The sequence below is a fragment of the Panthera onca genome, chromosome Y (genome assembly GCF_046562875.1).
Source record: "Panthera onca isolate mPanOnc1 chromosome Y, mPanOnc1 haplotype 2, whole genome shotgun sequence".
NCBI lineage: Eukaryota > Metazoa > Chordata > Mammalia > Carnivora > Felidae > Panthera > Panthera onca.
The window spans coordinates 19,074,229-19,090,272 of NC_138358.1; the positions used below are offsets into that span (position 1 = coordinate 19,074,229).

General features: G+C 35.1%; 1 protein-coding gene across 1 annotated transcript in view; it reads left to right on the forward strand.

Moving 5' to 3' along the window:
• LOC145715078 (cullin-4B-like) overlaps window positions 1-16,044 on the forward strand; it is a 137,977-nt gene that overhangs the window by 76,256 nt on the left and 45,677 nt on the right. The window contains 3 exon segments of the mRNA XM_081794661.1: window positions 4,108-4,193; window positions 4,772-4,879; window positions 5,995-6,108. Of these exon segments, the coding sequence (XP_081650787.1) occupies window positions 4,108-4,193; window positions 4,772-4,879; window positions 5,995-6,108 (308 nt within the window).

The window sequence follows — 16,044 nt, forward strand, 5'->3', positions numbered from 1 at the left end:
ATCTCCCTCTATTCTGAATGACAGGTTTGCTGGATAAAGGATTTTTGGCTGCATAGTTTTCTTGTTCATCACATTGACTGTTTCGTGCCACTCCCTTCTGGGCTAGAAAGTTTTAATAGGTAGGTCTGTTGCTACCTTGTGTTTATCCTTGTAGGTTAGGGCCCATTTGTTCCTAGCTGCTTTCAGTTTTCTCTCTTTGTATTGAATTTTGACAGTTTCACTATAATATGTCATACAGAAAATTGATTCTTACTCTATCCGAGGGGAGTTTTCTGCGCCTCCTGCATTCCAGTGTGTGTCTCCTTCCCTGTATTGGGGAGTTTCTCAGTAATGATTTGTGCAAGCACACCTTCTTCGGCCCCTTTCTCTCTCTCTTCTTCTGGAACTCCTGTGATGCGGATATCATTATGTTTCATTGAATCACTTAGTTCTCTTAATTCTTCCCTGGTGGTTGAGAATTTTTTTTATCTCTGTATTTCTCAGTTTCATCTTTTTCCATAATTTTCTCTTCCATTTCACTTATTCTCCCTTTGTCTCTTAGTCACTACCTCTAGATTATTTTGCACCTTATTTACAGCATTTTTAATTCATTATGTCCATTTTTTAGTGCCTTCATCTCTGCAGCAGTGGATGTCTAATGTCTTCTGTGCGTTTTTGAAGCCCGGCGATTAACCTTACAATTGTTACTGTAAATTCTTGTTCAGTTACATTGTTTCTATCTGTTTTGATAAAGTGTTTAGCTATCACTTCTTCTTGGAATTTCTTTTGAGGAGAATTCTTCCGTTTCATCATTCGGCTAGTTTTCTGTCTCTTATGTGGTTGAAAAACTTGTTACGTGCTCTGCACTTGTGAGCGCTACGATATTATAGAAGGATTATACCGTGTCGAGAGCCTGGCCCTACATGACATGTTTTTTGGAGAGTGTTACTTGCTGTCTGTTGTGGTGACTTTAGTTGCTTTGTCTCCCTTCTCATAGTGATGTTTTGGACCTTCCACCAGGTTTTCTTTGATTTGTTCCTTGAAGTAGCCCTGGAAAGGAAAACAAACAAAAAGAAACATAAAGCAATAACAAACAAAGAAAAACAAAAAAGAAACAAAGCAAAAGCATGAAAACAAAACATAAACAAAATCAAAAAACTATAAACACTAGCTACAACGAAATAACACTAGCTAAACTAAATGGGCAGTGTTGATGGCGTAGGCCTTATCCCATACAAAGAGAGAAGTGACAGGGGCGGGAGAAAAGAAAAAAATAAATAAAATTGACCACACAGAGAAATTTAATTATTGCTTGTTAAGGAATCTTGCCAATTTGATGTTTACTTTCTGTGCATTTTGTGTCTTCTGTTTCACAGTTTCTCCCTTATTGTTTCATTTTGTGTTTAACTGAATTCATTTTGTGCTTTGAATTCTTTCTCACACAACGTTTTATCTACATCTTTTATTTTCCTAAGTGTTCCTTTGGAAATAGAAATGAGTATCTTAGGGGCACCTGGGTGGCTCGGTCAGTTAAGTGTACAAGTCTTTTTTGCGCCTAAAGTCATGCACTCTCAACAGTTCACACATTGAGTCCTGTGTGGCTGTCTGTAGAGCCTGCCAGAGATTCTGTCTCTCCCTTTCTTTCTGTCTGTCCCCTCTCTTGCATGGTCCCTGTCTTAAAATAAATAAATAAACTTTATAAGAAATTAGTATCTTAAACTTACAAAGTGCAGTAGTTCAAATTAACAGGAACTGAGATCTGATATTACCCCAAAATTTTAGTCCTGTATTTTAGTCCTGTATTTATGTTATTACAAAAGTTACCTTCATATATTGCGTGGCCAATATCGTATATAGAATATGTATGTATATACATAATATATAAATATAAATGTAGTATTTGTAATATGTACTTTTATGATATATTTATATATTTCATGGTATATTTATAAGACTCTATGTAAATTTAATAAATATATAGTATGAAAATTATTGCAAAAAGCATATATAATGTACCATGTAATATATAATAATATAGAAATGTATATGTAATGTATGTGAAATATGTGTATGTGTAATAAATGTAACTCTGTGTGTATGTTATGCATGTGTTTATGCTATATATAGTACATTATGTACAGTTGTGGATATACTTGTAATGTATATTATGATAAATATTGCTTTCTTCAATGAATCATGTAGGAAATAGAGGAGTTCCAAGCCAAAAATATAATACTGCTGGGTTTATATTTACCTATGTAGCCTCCTTTATCAGCGTTCCTTATTTCTTCTTAGACCTTTGATATACCATCTGTTAAGCTTGAAAGGTCTTCCTTTATCATTTCTTGTAGGACAGAGCTAACTGAATCCAGCCCCTCACCATTTTTGGTCTTACTGTCTCTTTCATTTTTGAATTACTTTTTAGGAATATAGATTTTGTATTTGAGGTTTTTCCCTTTTATTAGTTATATTGTCCCACTGTCCCTGTTTTTTGGAGATATCAGTCATATTATTGAGTGTTCTTTTATGAACAAATCATGTTTATCTAGGTGTTTTGAAAATTGTCTTTAGACATTTTTATTATAATGTGGTGCAGTGTAGAACTGCTTGAATTTAACCTATTTGGAGTTAATTCAGCTTCTTGCATGTGTAGGTTATTGTCTGCCATTTAATGTAGCAAGTATTATTTCTTCCCATTTGTCACTATTTTATCTCTGAGCTTCGCTAATTATACATTGGCACACTTAACCCATGTCCGGAGGTATTATAGTTTCTGCTTATTTTTCTTCATTGTTTTTCTTTGTGACTGTCACATTGGATGCTTTTATTTGATTGGTTTTCATGATTATGTATAAGATAGTGGATTTATAGTCATTTTTGTAAGTCTAATGTCTACACTCCCTCCCAAAGAGTTTCTGTTAATTTCTTTTTCTTATAAATTGCCATATTTCCGTACTTTCTGTATGTCTTACAGCTTTTGTTAAAAATGGCAATTTTCCATCTAAATAAAAATAGTATTCCTTTTTTGGGATATCTCTGAAGTATCTATTACTGTAGTTTAGACCAGTGCTAGTTATTTTATGTTTTACTAATAAATGGTAACTCTAGAAAGAAGATATTCTCCCTGTCCAGCCTTTGTTGTTGCCTCTTGTGAGCTGAAGTTGTCCACTTGTTTTGTGATTTTCCTACCATTTTTTCAGAGTATATTTTCTCTGGTGTGTGGTAATGAAGGCTCCTTTGAATTATCTCAGTAGGTACTGGTAACGGACAGATTTTCTGAAACCCTTGAAAAGAGAAAAAAACACACACAGACAGACACAGATAGGATAAGGGAAAAGAAAAAAGAAGGAAAAAGAAAAGCTTATATTGGTCTTTTAAAATTGGTTCTGTGTTAGGTAATTTTTTTTTTTTACTCTCAGTTATGATAATGTTTTCTTAGTAGCTTTTCTGTTCTGCTTTCACCGAGCCTGAATTTAAAGAGGTAAAATAATGAATTTAAAGAGGTAATAATTTGACACAATTTTTTCTTAACGTGCCTTCTGACTTGGGCTTATGAGTGGCCTTACTAGGCCATACAAGTGAGCCTACTAGATTTCCTTAACTTGCCTGTGCTTTTCATATTTATTATTCCTGAATATTCCACTTTCTGGCTTTACCTCCTAGTCTGTCGGCATGTATAATTTTTTCCCCAATGGTTATTTGTGTTTCAGAGAGGAAAAGTGTACTTATTTGTCTGTGAATGTTTTTGGCAAGCTTGCTTTGTATGGATGCTCACACAGATAAGAGTTGAGTCAGTTACTCTAGGTTACCTAAATCCAGTCCAAACATGATTCGTTGGGAACCAGGAACTCACAGTAGAAGCACAAACAGTCATGTACAGGATTTTTTTTGAACAGGAAAATGGGTAGAATTTGACTGAGGTAAAATACCATATGTACTATATTCTGGTTAAATATTCACTTGGTTGATAAGAACCTTTGGCTATCTCTTAGAACTTTGATGAGGCATATTCTTGACACTTTCCCAAGATTTATCAGTGTTTATTTCAGGGAAAAGGACTCTTGTAGTTCCCTGCTTGGTGGTGTTCTCCAATGCCACCTATAATTGGTTGTTTTAAATATTTTACAGAATGTGGAACTGCTTTCACTAATAAACTTCAAGGAATGTTTAAAGATATGGAGCTTTCCAAAGATATCATGATTCAGTTAAAACAGGTATTCCTAGCCTAAGAGATTTTTTAATGTAGTATAAAGTTCTTGAATGGTTTGGTTCCCTTAAGATTTATACTTACATTAGAGACATATTAAAGGAAGTTTAAATAAGACTCCACTTTTTGTGTTTTTTGAAAGAAAGTTCATACTTTTATAACCTTCCCACCGCATATTTAAAGAACTGATTACAACATATTTTGAGTAACCATTTTTATTTTTTTTTTACTCTTACTTGGCTTTCCATTGCTTTGCTATGTACATTTTAGTTTCAGTATTTTTGACTCTGTGTGTATCTTTTTCATAATTTTCTTCAGATCATTTGAGGTAAGATGGATTTTTTAGAAAATACAGTGGAAGCTTAATTCTATGTTTAATTAATTGAGGCAACCAGACTGCACGTTCTTGGTTCTTTTCAAGCATTTTATTAAAATGAAAATGTCTGTTTCATTTAAATGCAGGTTGTATTTTCAATGAGTAATTTATTACTCAGATTAATTTTAGTAATGCATTTCTAATATAGAGTTATAGCTATGTAAGAGTTTCAAAATTCTTACATTCATTACATCACTACGTTTTTGCAGTATACGAAGAACCAAAATATACCAGGAAACATTGATTTAACTGTGAATATTCTGACGATGAGTTTTTGGCCAACCTATATCCCTAAGGAGATCCAGTTACCCCCAGATGTAAGAAATTCACTGTTTACATTATTATATTATATAGTAGATTAATTTTCAAGTACCTTTTAATCTTTTTTAATTTTTTTGTAAAAGTTTTTAATGTTTATTATTTTTGAGACAGAGACAGAGACACAGACAGAGCATGAGTAGGGGAGGGGCAGAAAGAGAGACACAGAATCTGAAGCAGGCTCCAGGCGCTGAGCTGTCCTCACAGAGCCCAATGCTTGGCTCGACCTCACGAACCATGAGATCAGGACCCTGGCCAAAGTCAACACTTCACTGACTCAGACACCCAGACACCCAGGCACCCCAGCCTTTACTCTTTAATAAGTCTTTAGGCCATACTTTACGTTCATATAAATGTCTCCTTAATGTTCTCTGTTTTGAAATGTAGTCATACAGTTTTTAGGGGGGCACACAGGTAAAATAGTTCAGTGTTAAATAATTCAGTAGTTCATAGTTTAAATAGTCTGTCTTTTTCATGTAGTCAGTTGTAGATTTTGAATCGACCAGCCTGGCTTCCTTTTGCTTTTATGCTTTGCATTTACTGGTATTGACTTCTATTTCTCTTACTGTGTATCAGTAAAAATATTTACTCATGTACCACATAAACATATGATAGAAAAAGTCATCAACAAATCACTCAGTATCTATTGATTGCTCCACTTAGTAATCATGGAAACCCCTCTCCCAACTGCTACCGGTTTTTAGCTTTCTTACCATACAGCTTTGGTTTTAGCTTTCTCTTCTCCATAAATCAATTACCCATCCTGTTGGTTGTTCCTCTTACCGGGACCTGGTGGCACCTCAGTTGCAATTATCTTTACTTTCTTTCTCCATGGATTTATTTAATTTGTATAATTGTATTGCCATATTGGTGGATTTCCTGTAAGTTACTGAATGCACTACAGTTGAACTAGAAGAATCAACAGAGGTTGTTTCCTTGTTTCAGAAGTCTTTTTGGCCCCCACCCAGTCTTTTCTCCACAGAAATGTGTTACATACCCTTGGGGAAACCATGCATGGTCATGACATATGTTTTTAAATATAATATTCTAGGGCTGCAAGTAGGACTTTGATTGGTATACAGTATATCAATTTTTCTTTATTTCTTTCCTCCAGATGGAAAGACTTCAGAAAAATTTCAAGAATTTCTACTTAAGCAGACACAGTGGCCGGAAACTTCAGTGGCAGTCAACTCTTGGACGTTGTGTTCTTAGAGCTGAATTTAAAAAGGCAAGCAAATGATCTTTAAGATAGCATTTTACTTAGACTTCTAAGTTATAACAATTTTACCTTGATAAAGAATATTTACTTTAAATTTTATTTATTTTGAGAGAGAGAGAGAGACACACAGAGAGAGAGAGAGAGACAGAGACAGAGACAGAGAGACAGAGAGACAGAGAGCACGAATGGGAAGAGGGGCAGAGGATAAGAGGAGGAGAGGGAATCCCAAGCAGGCTCTTTGCTTTCAATGCAGAGCTAGATGTGGGTCTCTGTCCTAAAAACAGTGGGATCAGGAGTCAGATGACACTTAACCAACAGAACCACCCATGGTCCCTGATAAAATATATTTTTAATACATACTTTATGGAGAAAGCTCATTTGTTGAATAATGGTGTGTTTATGCATTATGAGTATGCTGACAGATCAATCATTTGTGTATAAGTGAATTTTTAAAACATAGTACTTGCCATTTTTATCTCTGTGATACCAGTGCACATTGTTTGATCTCTGATGTCTCAGAATCCCAATCAGTCATCATTAGAGCCCTGGGATGTTAACCACCCGGGACTCACATAGCTAATGGACGCATGCACTGAGTTTGAGGCAATGGTGTGATGTTGTTATGACATAGTTGAGTGAACTGTTTTATTAAAACTATTTCTCAAGATTGAAAAAGAAAAAAGACCAGTACAAAAGCTCCTGGATTGTGTGGAATAGAGAAACACAGTAACATTCTGATGCGATGGCATAAATGAAGCACAGAAGAAAAATGTAGACTGATATCCCAGAGATCATTTCTTGATGTCTAGTGTGTAAGGAGCTGTTGGGATATAATAGGCGATGAACTCCCTTTGTGTCTAGTGGCATCCATTGTTGGAACTTCTGAAATAATGACACAGGAATTGGCTGGATGTCTCCTCGTATCCAGCGGCTTTGACTCTTACCCTGTGTTGTAGGTTGAAAATTGGGCCCCAAAGATAAGTCCGTAAACTTACTATGCTTTGGAACTAACGTTTCTATATTTTGAAGAAGGTTTTTGCAGATGTGGTGAAAGACCTTGAGCTGAGGAACTCATCCTGGACTATATGATGGGCCCTAAAATCCATATCAACTTTCCTTATGAGAGAGAGGCTTGGCAAGCTTATACACAGAAATCCACATACAGGGTGCCCGCCCCTTTGCCCCCCCCCCACCCCCGAGACAGAGAGACAGAGAAAAGAAACAGAAAGAGAAGGGTGATGTAAAGATAGAACCTGAGGCTAGAAGATATTCTGAACCCTCTGAAGAGACTAAAGTCCTGCTACACCTTGATTCTTACCCAAGGATGCTGATGTGAATTTCTGGCCTTCAGGCTTGGAGAAAATACATTATTTGTGTCTTTTTAAACCACGATGTGTGTGGTAAGTTGTTACAGCAGCCACAAGAAGTTATACATCCTCATATGCACTTTACTGTGTGACTTAGTTTTTTCATAGATGGCCCAGGCACTGACAATCTATACATAAGTATGTCCAACATGTTTTAGTCAGCATTCAAAGAAGAGACTGAACCTGTTCCTTAGTGTCGAACTTCAGTATGGCGCCTCCGTGATCAAAGTATTAATGGATGAGAAAAGAGGTTTTGTTTTTAATCCTGCCTCTGCCGGTTTGGGGGTGGCCTTGCTGAAAGGTAATAACTAAAGTTTGATACAAGCAGAGGGAAAGAAACACATGTTTATGTTTATGTAATGACAATTAGATGCTTATGGTTCTCTACAATAACATGAGATTCACTTGATTCCCCCAAGGTAAAGTTGGGCCGAAATGATTTAAATCCTCAGGCTACACCTGAGTATTTAATGTTACTGGAGGAATTGAAGCAAGATAATAACTAATCATAACTAATTTTTCATGTATATGTGTGAATTCTTTATTACTTTTGGCCCTTAACACACGTGGAAAACTCAGTATATGCCAGTAGAACAAGTGAAATAGTACAGAGCTGTAGTTAAAAATTAAAAAAAAAATAATCTCAGTCCTTTCACTTCAGAATCCTGAAATGAATAAACAAGTTTATATACAACCATGTTGTTTTATGTGATGATGCAAACATGTAACACTTAGTTTTGTCTCATTTTACTGATTATTTACTGAGATTACTAGTGTACATGTCACACTGCTACTTCTTTTTATCCCTCTAATGGATTCATCATGAGCATCTATGCTAATTAAACTATGAAGATACCGTTTTTAATTGTTCTCTGTTATAATTCTTCTTAATATTTCAAATGATCTTCAGGGGCAAAAATCCCCAATTAGAGAACAGTAAGCATTGTTTGTAATACAATTGAAAAGGGAATCATGAAAGACTATATTTTCCTGAGTAGTTAAATGCTGATAATACCACACAGAAACAGTTTTCTTGTGATTAGGCACGTATGTTTTGGCTTTGATTTTTGAGAGTGCATATTTTCTATCTGTTTTTAAGTTGACTTATTTTGAGAGAGATGGAGGAGAGAACAAGCAGGGGAGGGGCAGAGGGAGAGGGTGAGGGAGAGGGAGAGGGGGGAAGAGGATCGAAAGTGGGTTCTGTGGTGACAGCAGAGAGCCCAGTGCTGGGCTCACACTGATGTGCCACGGTGATGACTTCAGCATAAACCCGATGCCTAACTGAGCTACCCGGGCCATCCTGAGAAAGCATATTTTCAAAACAGCTCCTCGTTTCATAAGAAAGATTCTTTTTTAGAGAGAGGACAGAGAGGGAGGGAGGGAGGGAGGGAGGGAGGGAGGGAGGGAGGGAGGGAGGGAGGGAGAGAGAGAGAGAGAGAGAGAGACAAAGACAGAGACAGAGAAAGAGAAAGAGAAAGAGCAAGAAGGAGAAGGGCAGACAGAGAAGGAGGGAAAGAATCTTAAGCAGGCTCCATGCCCAGCAAAGAGGCTTATGTGGAGATTCATCTCCTAACCAACCTTGTGATCATGACCTGACCCAAAATCAATAGTCGGATTCCTAATTGACTAAGCTACCCAGGTGCACCTCACCCCCTATTAAAAAAGATTCTAGCGTAGACAGCACATACATTCTCTTTAATTGAACAGGGTTAGAATCATAGCAAAATTGAACAGAAGGTACAGGGTCCCTCATTATGAACAACTCCAACCAGAGCAGTACATTTATTACAGTTGTTAGTATTCCATTGATGCATAATTATTTCTGAAATCCCATAGATTATTTTAGTGTTCAAGGTTGGCATTTTATGGGTTTGGACAAGGTATTATGACATGTATTATGTAGACTAGTTTCAAGTCCCTAAAATTCCTCAGTGTTCCACTTGAATTCCACATGTATTTTTACTTTATAATTTTGTGAATACATTATTTTTTTCAGAAGAGTTACATTTTCCCAGTAAAAAAATGTAAATGATGGTTTTGTTCCGTGTTTGTTTTTGTCTTATATAGAAAATTACACACATTTGACTCTTTACTAGGAAAATACCGTTCATCATTGTAGAGCATTTGACACAATATTCTAATGATGTAAAAGAATCAGCTCTTCTTAATTACTTTGGAAGTTCATGTAATCTTAACCAAATTTGTGAACTATATTGGTATCAATAAAACCTTAACATTTTTTTTAAGTTCATCTGAAAGAATATGTATGAGTAGTAAACAGCGAAATTCTAAGAGCAATAGGGAAAGTAGTTCTAGAGCCTATTTTTCATTACCATGATATAAATGATGCCCCTTGGAATATAGTAAATAATATTCATTTTTTCTAGAAATTTCCTATAGAAATATTCATTGCACCATATCACTGTTGACTCCAAGTACCTTTTTTTTTTTTTTCCAAAAATTTCTGAGGATGCCTTTCTCTAACATTTTGATTTGGGTTCCTAAGATTAAATCAAGTTATGATTGAGCTTTTTTTTTTCTTTTAAAACAATGAGAAATTAGAAGCTCTCAATAGGAAGCCATATTTGATAGGAGAAAAGAAGAATAGAGAAAATGAAGTATTTGAAATAAAGATTAATCAAAGAAACAGTTGAATAAAAATGTTGAGAATTGAATATGATTTATACATTGCAAAAGATTTACTCTGGTATTTTAATTTAAAAAAAAGATAAACTAGACCCCATCAAAGTATATTGTCATGAAATCTTAGATAAGAGACACAGAAAAATTTGTAAAGCCTTGAGAGAGTGAGAAACTAAAACTCATAGAATGTATGACTGGAGGCTACAAGGCATCTGATTGCTCAGTAGCAGGAACTTGAATATGATTACATTGTCTTCAGTTCTCTAAGGAAAATGATGTCCAGGTGCAATTTATGTGCTTAAGAAAATAATTATTCGGATATATACATGAAATTGTCCTATATCAGGCACACAAAGTCATAAAAATATAATTTCCATCTATTCTGTCTCTGGGAACTTTAGGAAATGCACTGCATCAAAATGACCGATTATAAGACAGATGTCATAATACGGGAATGGACATCCATCTGTGGAAACACAAAGGGAATCCATAGGGAGCCGGTGTGTTCAGAGGGTGTTGGAAAGATTGCCTTCTAAAAGATTGAATAAACTCAGTTATGGCACTGTAGATAAAATGTAAATAACCTTCTGCATGGTTAGAGCTTTTTAAACACATTTTGCTTAGACTAGATCAAAGAATAAGTCTGTCTTAAGACTTAAATGATGTCTGTATACCTAGAGTATTACCTGTGTGGAATTAGTTACCTTTTATATTTCAGAAGCAAGGATTTAGACTGTGATTATGGAGATGTTCCAGAATTTTAAGATTTCTGACTCTTACTGTTCTCCTGGAGACTGTTATCAAGGAGTAATAATTTTCATTGGAAAGTATTTGCTTCTCTCCCTGTCTTGGTGTAGGGCAGAGGTTGTTGCATATATAAGTCGTCACATTACCTTCTTCAAAGTTTCATCCCAAGATAAGCAAGGGTTGGGAGGAAAGGGAACTAGTGCAGTTTTTGATGGAACTCATAATTAGTATATCCATATCTATGGAAATCTGCATTCAGTATAACCTGAATAATACATGATATTATTAATATATAATAATATGAATGTAGGTGTTAAAAATTGTTTCTACATTCTGGTTTGTTTGAATACATTTGAAAGGAAATAGTACCTTTCTTGAAAGCTTGATGATGTATTGATATATGGAAAAGAAAAACAATATAAAAAAGTATTTAGCAGTAAATGCAAATTATAGTTATAATCAGCTACAATCATGATCCTGATACATAATCACCATATGTTATTTTTTCAGCCATAAATATAATTTACCTGTTTCAATATATATTTACTTAGCTGTATAACTTTGAAATTTCATCATTTTCTTTGAGAGTGGTTTCTAAATTGTGTAAGATTCACATGCCACAAAAGCTGGATCTATTCCTGTTTTGGACCAAAGTCTGAAGAGCATGGAAAAACATTAGAGAGAAAGACATAACTGGAGAATGGGGGATAAAAGGGAATGGAGAAGACTGGGGTAACAAAAAGTAAAGGCCTTTGGGGCTTCTGGGCGGCTCAGTTGGTTAAACGCCTGACTTTGGCTCAGGTCCTGATCTCACAGTTTGTGAGTTCAAACCCCACGTTGGGCTCTGTGGTGACAGCTCAGACAGAGCCTGGAGCCTGCTTCAGATTCTCTGTCTCTGTCTGTGCCCCTCCCCCTCTTGCGCATGCACTTGCTGTCTCTCAAAAATTATAAAACATAAAAAATTGTTTAACATAGAGGGCTTAAAGTTGGAGGAATGGAAATATCTGAATTTGAAGCAGGAAGAAAAGAAAATTGGTGGGGGAAACTGGAGGGAATCAAGATATAATAAATAAGCTGGCCGTTGAAACCAGTTAAAGTTTATAGTCTGACATCTAACTGTAGAGTTAAATGTTGACTATGGGCTTCTCCTTTGTGGCTTTTATTATGTTGAGGTATGTTCCCCCTCAGCCCACTTTGTTAAAAGTTCTATCAGGAATGGATGTTAACTATTTTCAAGTGCTTTTTTTTTTCCCAACTGTTAGAGGTGATCATGTGATTTGCATCTTTGATTCTGTTAATGTGATGTGTGACACTGATCGATTTCCATATGTTGACTCCTCTTTGCAATCCAGGGATGAATCCCATTTTATCATGGGAAATCTTTTTAAGAAGCTGTTAAAAATTCAGTTACCTGGTATTTAGCTGAGAAATTTTGCACACATATTCAAGGGCTATTGGCCTGTAACTTTCTTGTTATTATAAAGGTAAGAACGTTGGCCTAGTGAAATGAGTTTGGTAATGTTTCCTCACCTTCAGTTCTTTTGAGAAGATGAGAGTTTGAGTTTGAGAAGTTTGAGAATAATTGGCACTAATTCTTTGGATAGTTTTCCTCTTGTGAAGTCGTTAGGTTTTGGATTTTCTTGGTAGATAGGTTTTTGGTTAGCTATTCAATGTCCTTACCACTAGTTCGGTCTGTTCAAGTTTTTGTTGCTTTATGTTTCTTTGGTGGTAAGCTGTATATTTCTAGAAATTCAGTTAATTCTTACAGGTCGTCCAATGTCTTGGTGTATGATTGTTCGTAGATGTCTCTGTGATTCTTTGTATTTCTGTGGTATCTGTTGCAATGTCTTCTCTATAATTTTGTGTTCTCTCTCTTTCTTTGTTAGTGTATAAGAGGTTTGTCAGTTTTATTTTTTCAAAGGACCAACTTTTTGTTTTGCTAATGTTACTTAATTTTTTTTTTCATTCTCTTTCACGTATTTCTGCTCTGATATCCATTATATCCTGCTAACTTGGTCTTAGTTTTGGTTTTTCTGCTTTCTTCCAGTGTAATATTAGGTTAACTTGAGATACTACTTAATGTAGACATTTATTGCCATTAAGTTCCCTCTAACTTCTGTTTTAGGTACAGCCCTTTTAGTTTTGTTACATTTGTTTCCACTATCATTTGTCTCGAGTAATTTAAAAATGTCTCTCTCCTTTTTAGTTTTTAATCCATTAGTTAGTCAGGGTTGTGTCATTCAATTCCCATGTATTTGTGAATTTTTCTTTTGCCACTGATTTCTAATTTGATACCATTGTGGTCAGAAAAGAGACTTGGTGTAATTTGTGTCTTTTTGCAGTTTTAGAATTATTTTTATGGCATGCATGATCTGTCCTAGAAAAGATTCTTTGTATGCTTAACTCAGTAGTTTCGTTTGTTTTGTTTTTTGTTTTGTTTTGTTTTGTTTTTCAAATCTGTCTCCTAATTGATTTTCTGTCTGGATGAACTCTCTGTTTTGAAAACAGTGTATGAAAAGAAAGTTCTTAACTATTACTGTGTTGTACTTATTTCTCCTTTTAGTTCTGTCACTGTTTGCTTAATAGACTTAGATGCTCCAATGTTGACTGCATATATATATTTTAAACTGTTACATTCTTGATTGATTGGCCCATCGTTGTATAACATTTTGTCTCTCTGTCCATTTTTGGCCTAACGTGTATTTTGTCTAAAATAAATAGAGCTACCCTGCTTTCTTTTGGTCACCATTTGCTTGAAATATCTTTTTATGTCTTTTATCTCTCATTCTGTATATGCTGTGAAAGCTAAAATGTATTTTGGTATCCAGCATATCATTGGATCTTATTTTTTCGCCTCTCTGTTATTATTGATTATACATTATATTGATTATATTGTTTATATATTGATTATAATTATCGCTTGTTTGGAGACTTAGTTTTTTAAGTAAGTGTAAAGTAATTAGTGATTGATAAGGACTTAGTATTGCCATTTCATTGTTTTCCAAATGTTTTACAGATCTTTCCTTCTTGCATGCCCTTTGTGTTTGACAAATTCTTTTAGTGGTGCTTTCATTCCTTATCCTAATGCCTTATCTATCTGCTACATGTTTTTCCTTGGTGGTCACCATGTGGTGTTTACCATTGTGTATTAAACTGATAACATATTGATAACATATTGATAGTAATTTTTTTTGTTTTTTTTATTTTTTTTCAACGTTTTTTATTTATTTTTGGGACAGAGAGAGACAGAGCATGAACAGGGGAGGGTCAGAGAGAGAGGGAGACACAGAATCGGAAACAGGCTCCAGGCTCCGAGCCATCAACCCAGAGCCTGACGCGGGGCTCGAACTCACGGACCGCGAGATCGTGACCTGGCTGAAGTCGGACGCTTAACCGACTGCGCCACCCAGGCGCCCCAATAACATATTGATAGTAATTTTATACTTTTAGCTCTCTCCCCTCACATTTGGATTATTAATAGTTACAATTTACATGTGTATTCAATAACAAATTAATACATCTTGATTATTTTTAATATTCATGTTTGTGAACTTTATTTTAGAATGCTGAATTAAGCACTGTCATTACAATATTAGAGGATTTTCTTTGGTAAAGTATTTTCAATTACCAGGACATATCGTAAATTCTTATGTTTTCATGATATTAATTGGCATGTTTTATTTGGGATTGAAGAACACCATTTAGAATTTCATATAACGTAGATCCAGTGGTGATGAACCACTTCTGCTTTTGTTCAGGAAGATCTTTATGTCCTCCTTATTAAAAGGAATAACTTTGCTACTAATAGCATTTTGGTTGAAAGTTTATTTCACTACTTTGTGTATATCATGCCACTCTCTCCTGGCTTTCAAAATCTTGGTGAGAATTCTCGTATTCTTTTTTGGGCTCATTTAGATATTATGAGTTATTTTTCTCTTGTTGGTTTCAAAACTCTCTTTATTTTTGAAATTTGATAATGTAACTACAATGAATCTTACTATAGTCCTGAAAAGGTTCAACCTATTTGGGATTCTTTGGGTCTGGATGTACATATCTCTTGCACAGTGTAGGAAGTTTTCAGCTCGTATTCCTTAAATATACTTTCTGTCCCAGTGTCTCTCTCCTCTCTTTCTGGGATTCCTATAATCCTAGATCATTGATTCTCTATTCTGTGTGATGAGATGGCTGTTGAAGCTCTAATCTGAATAATTCAATCAGTCATTGTGTTATGCCACTGGAGAATTTGTTTTTTCTCTTTAATGGTTTCTGTATTTTTGTTGAACATACGTGTTTCATGTATTGTTTTCTTAATTTTCTTTTGTTGTCTTTCAGGATGTTTTTGTAGTTCAGTGAACTTCTCTAATAGTTCAGGATTATTCTGAATTCTTTGTCTTAGAGTTCATTTCTTTCACATCAGTTATTGGAGCTTTGTTTAGTAGCTTTTCATGGTGTAATGTTCACTGTATTAGTCACAATTCTTGATTCCTTGAATTACTACCTACACATTAGACTAAGCAGTTTCCTCTTACAGACTCCACTGGTTTGTTTTGGCATGGGGAGACCCTCACCAGGCAGCTCAGCTAGGTGTACTGAAAACTTCAGCTGTTAGCATATATGGGCAAAAAGGCTCAGTGTTGGGAAATTAGTAGGACACGGACCGTGCTCTGAGAATGGTGTGTACCATGGAAAACATTACGAGATCATAGAGTATTTTTTCTTTTTTTAATTAAAATTTTTTTAATTATTTTTTTTTAATTTTTAAATTTTATTTAAATCTAAGTAGGTTAACCTATAATGTAATAATGATTTCAGGAGTAGAATTTAGTGATCCATCAATTAATATTAATGTAAATGCCCATCCCAACAAGTGTGCTCCTCATTTCCCATCACCCACTTAGATAATTCCCCCAAACAACACCCCTGCAGCAACCCTCAGTTTTGTTCTCTGTATCTGAGAGTCTCTTACGGTTTTCCTCCGTGTTTTTATCTTATTTTTCTTTTTCCTTCTCTATGTTTCCTTGTTTTGTTTCACATGTAAGTGAAATCATACAGTATTTATCTTTCTCTGACTGACTTATTTAGCTTAACATAATACACACCAGTTGCATCCCAGTTGTGGCAAATGGCAAGACTTCATTCTTTTTTCTGCATCACAAAGGAGTGTTCCATTGTGTGTGTGTGTGCGCGC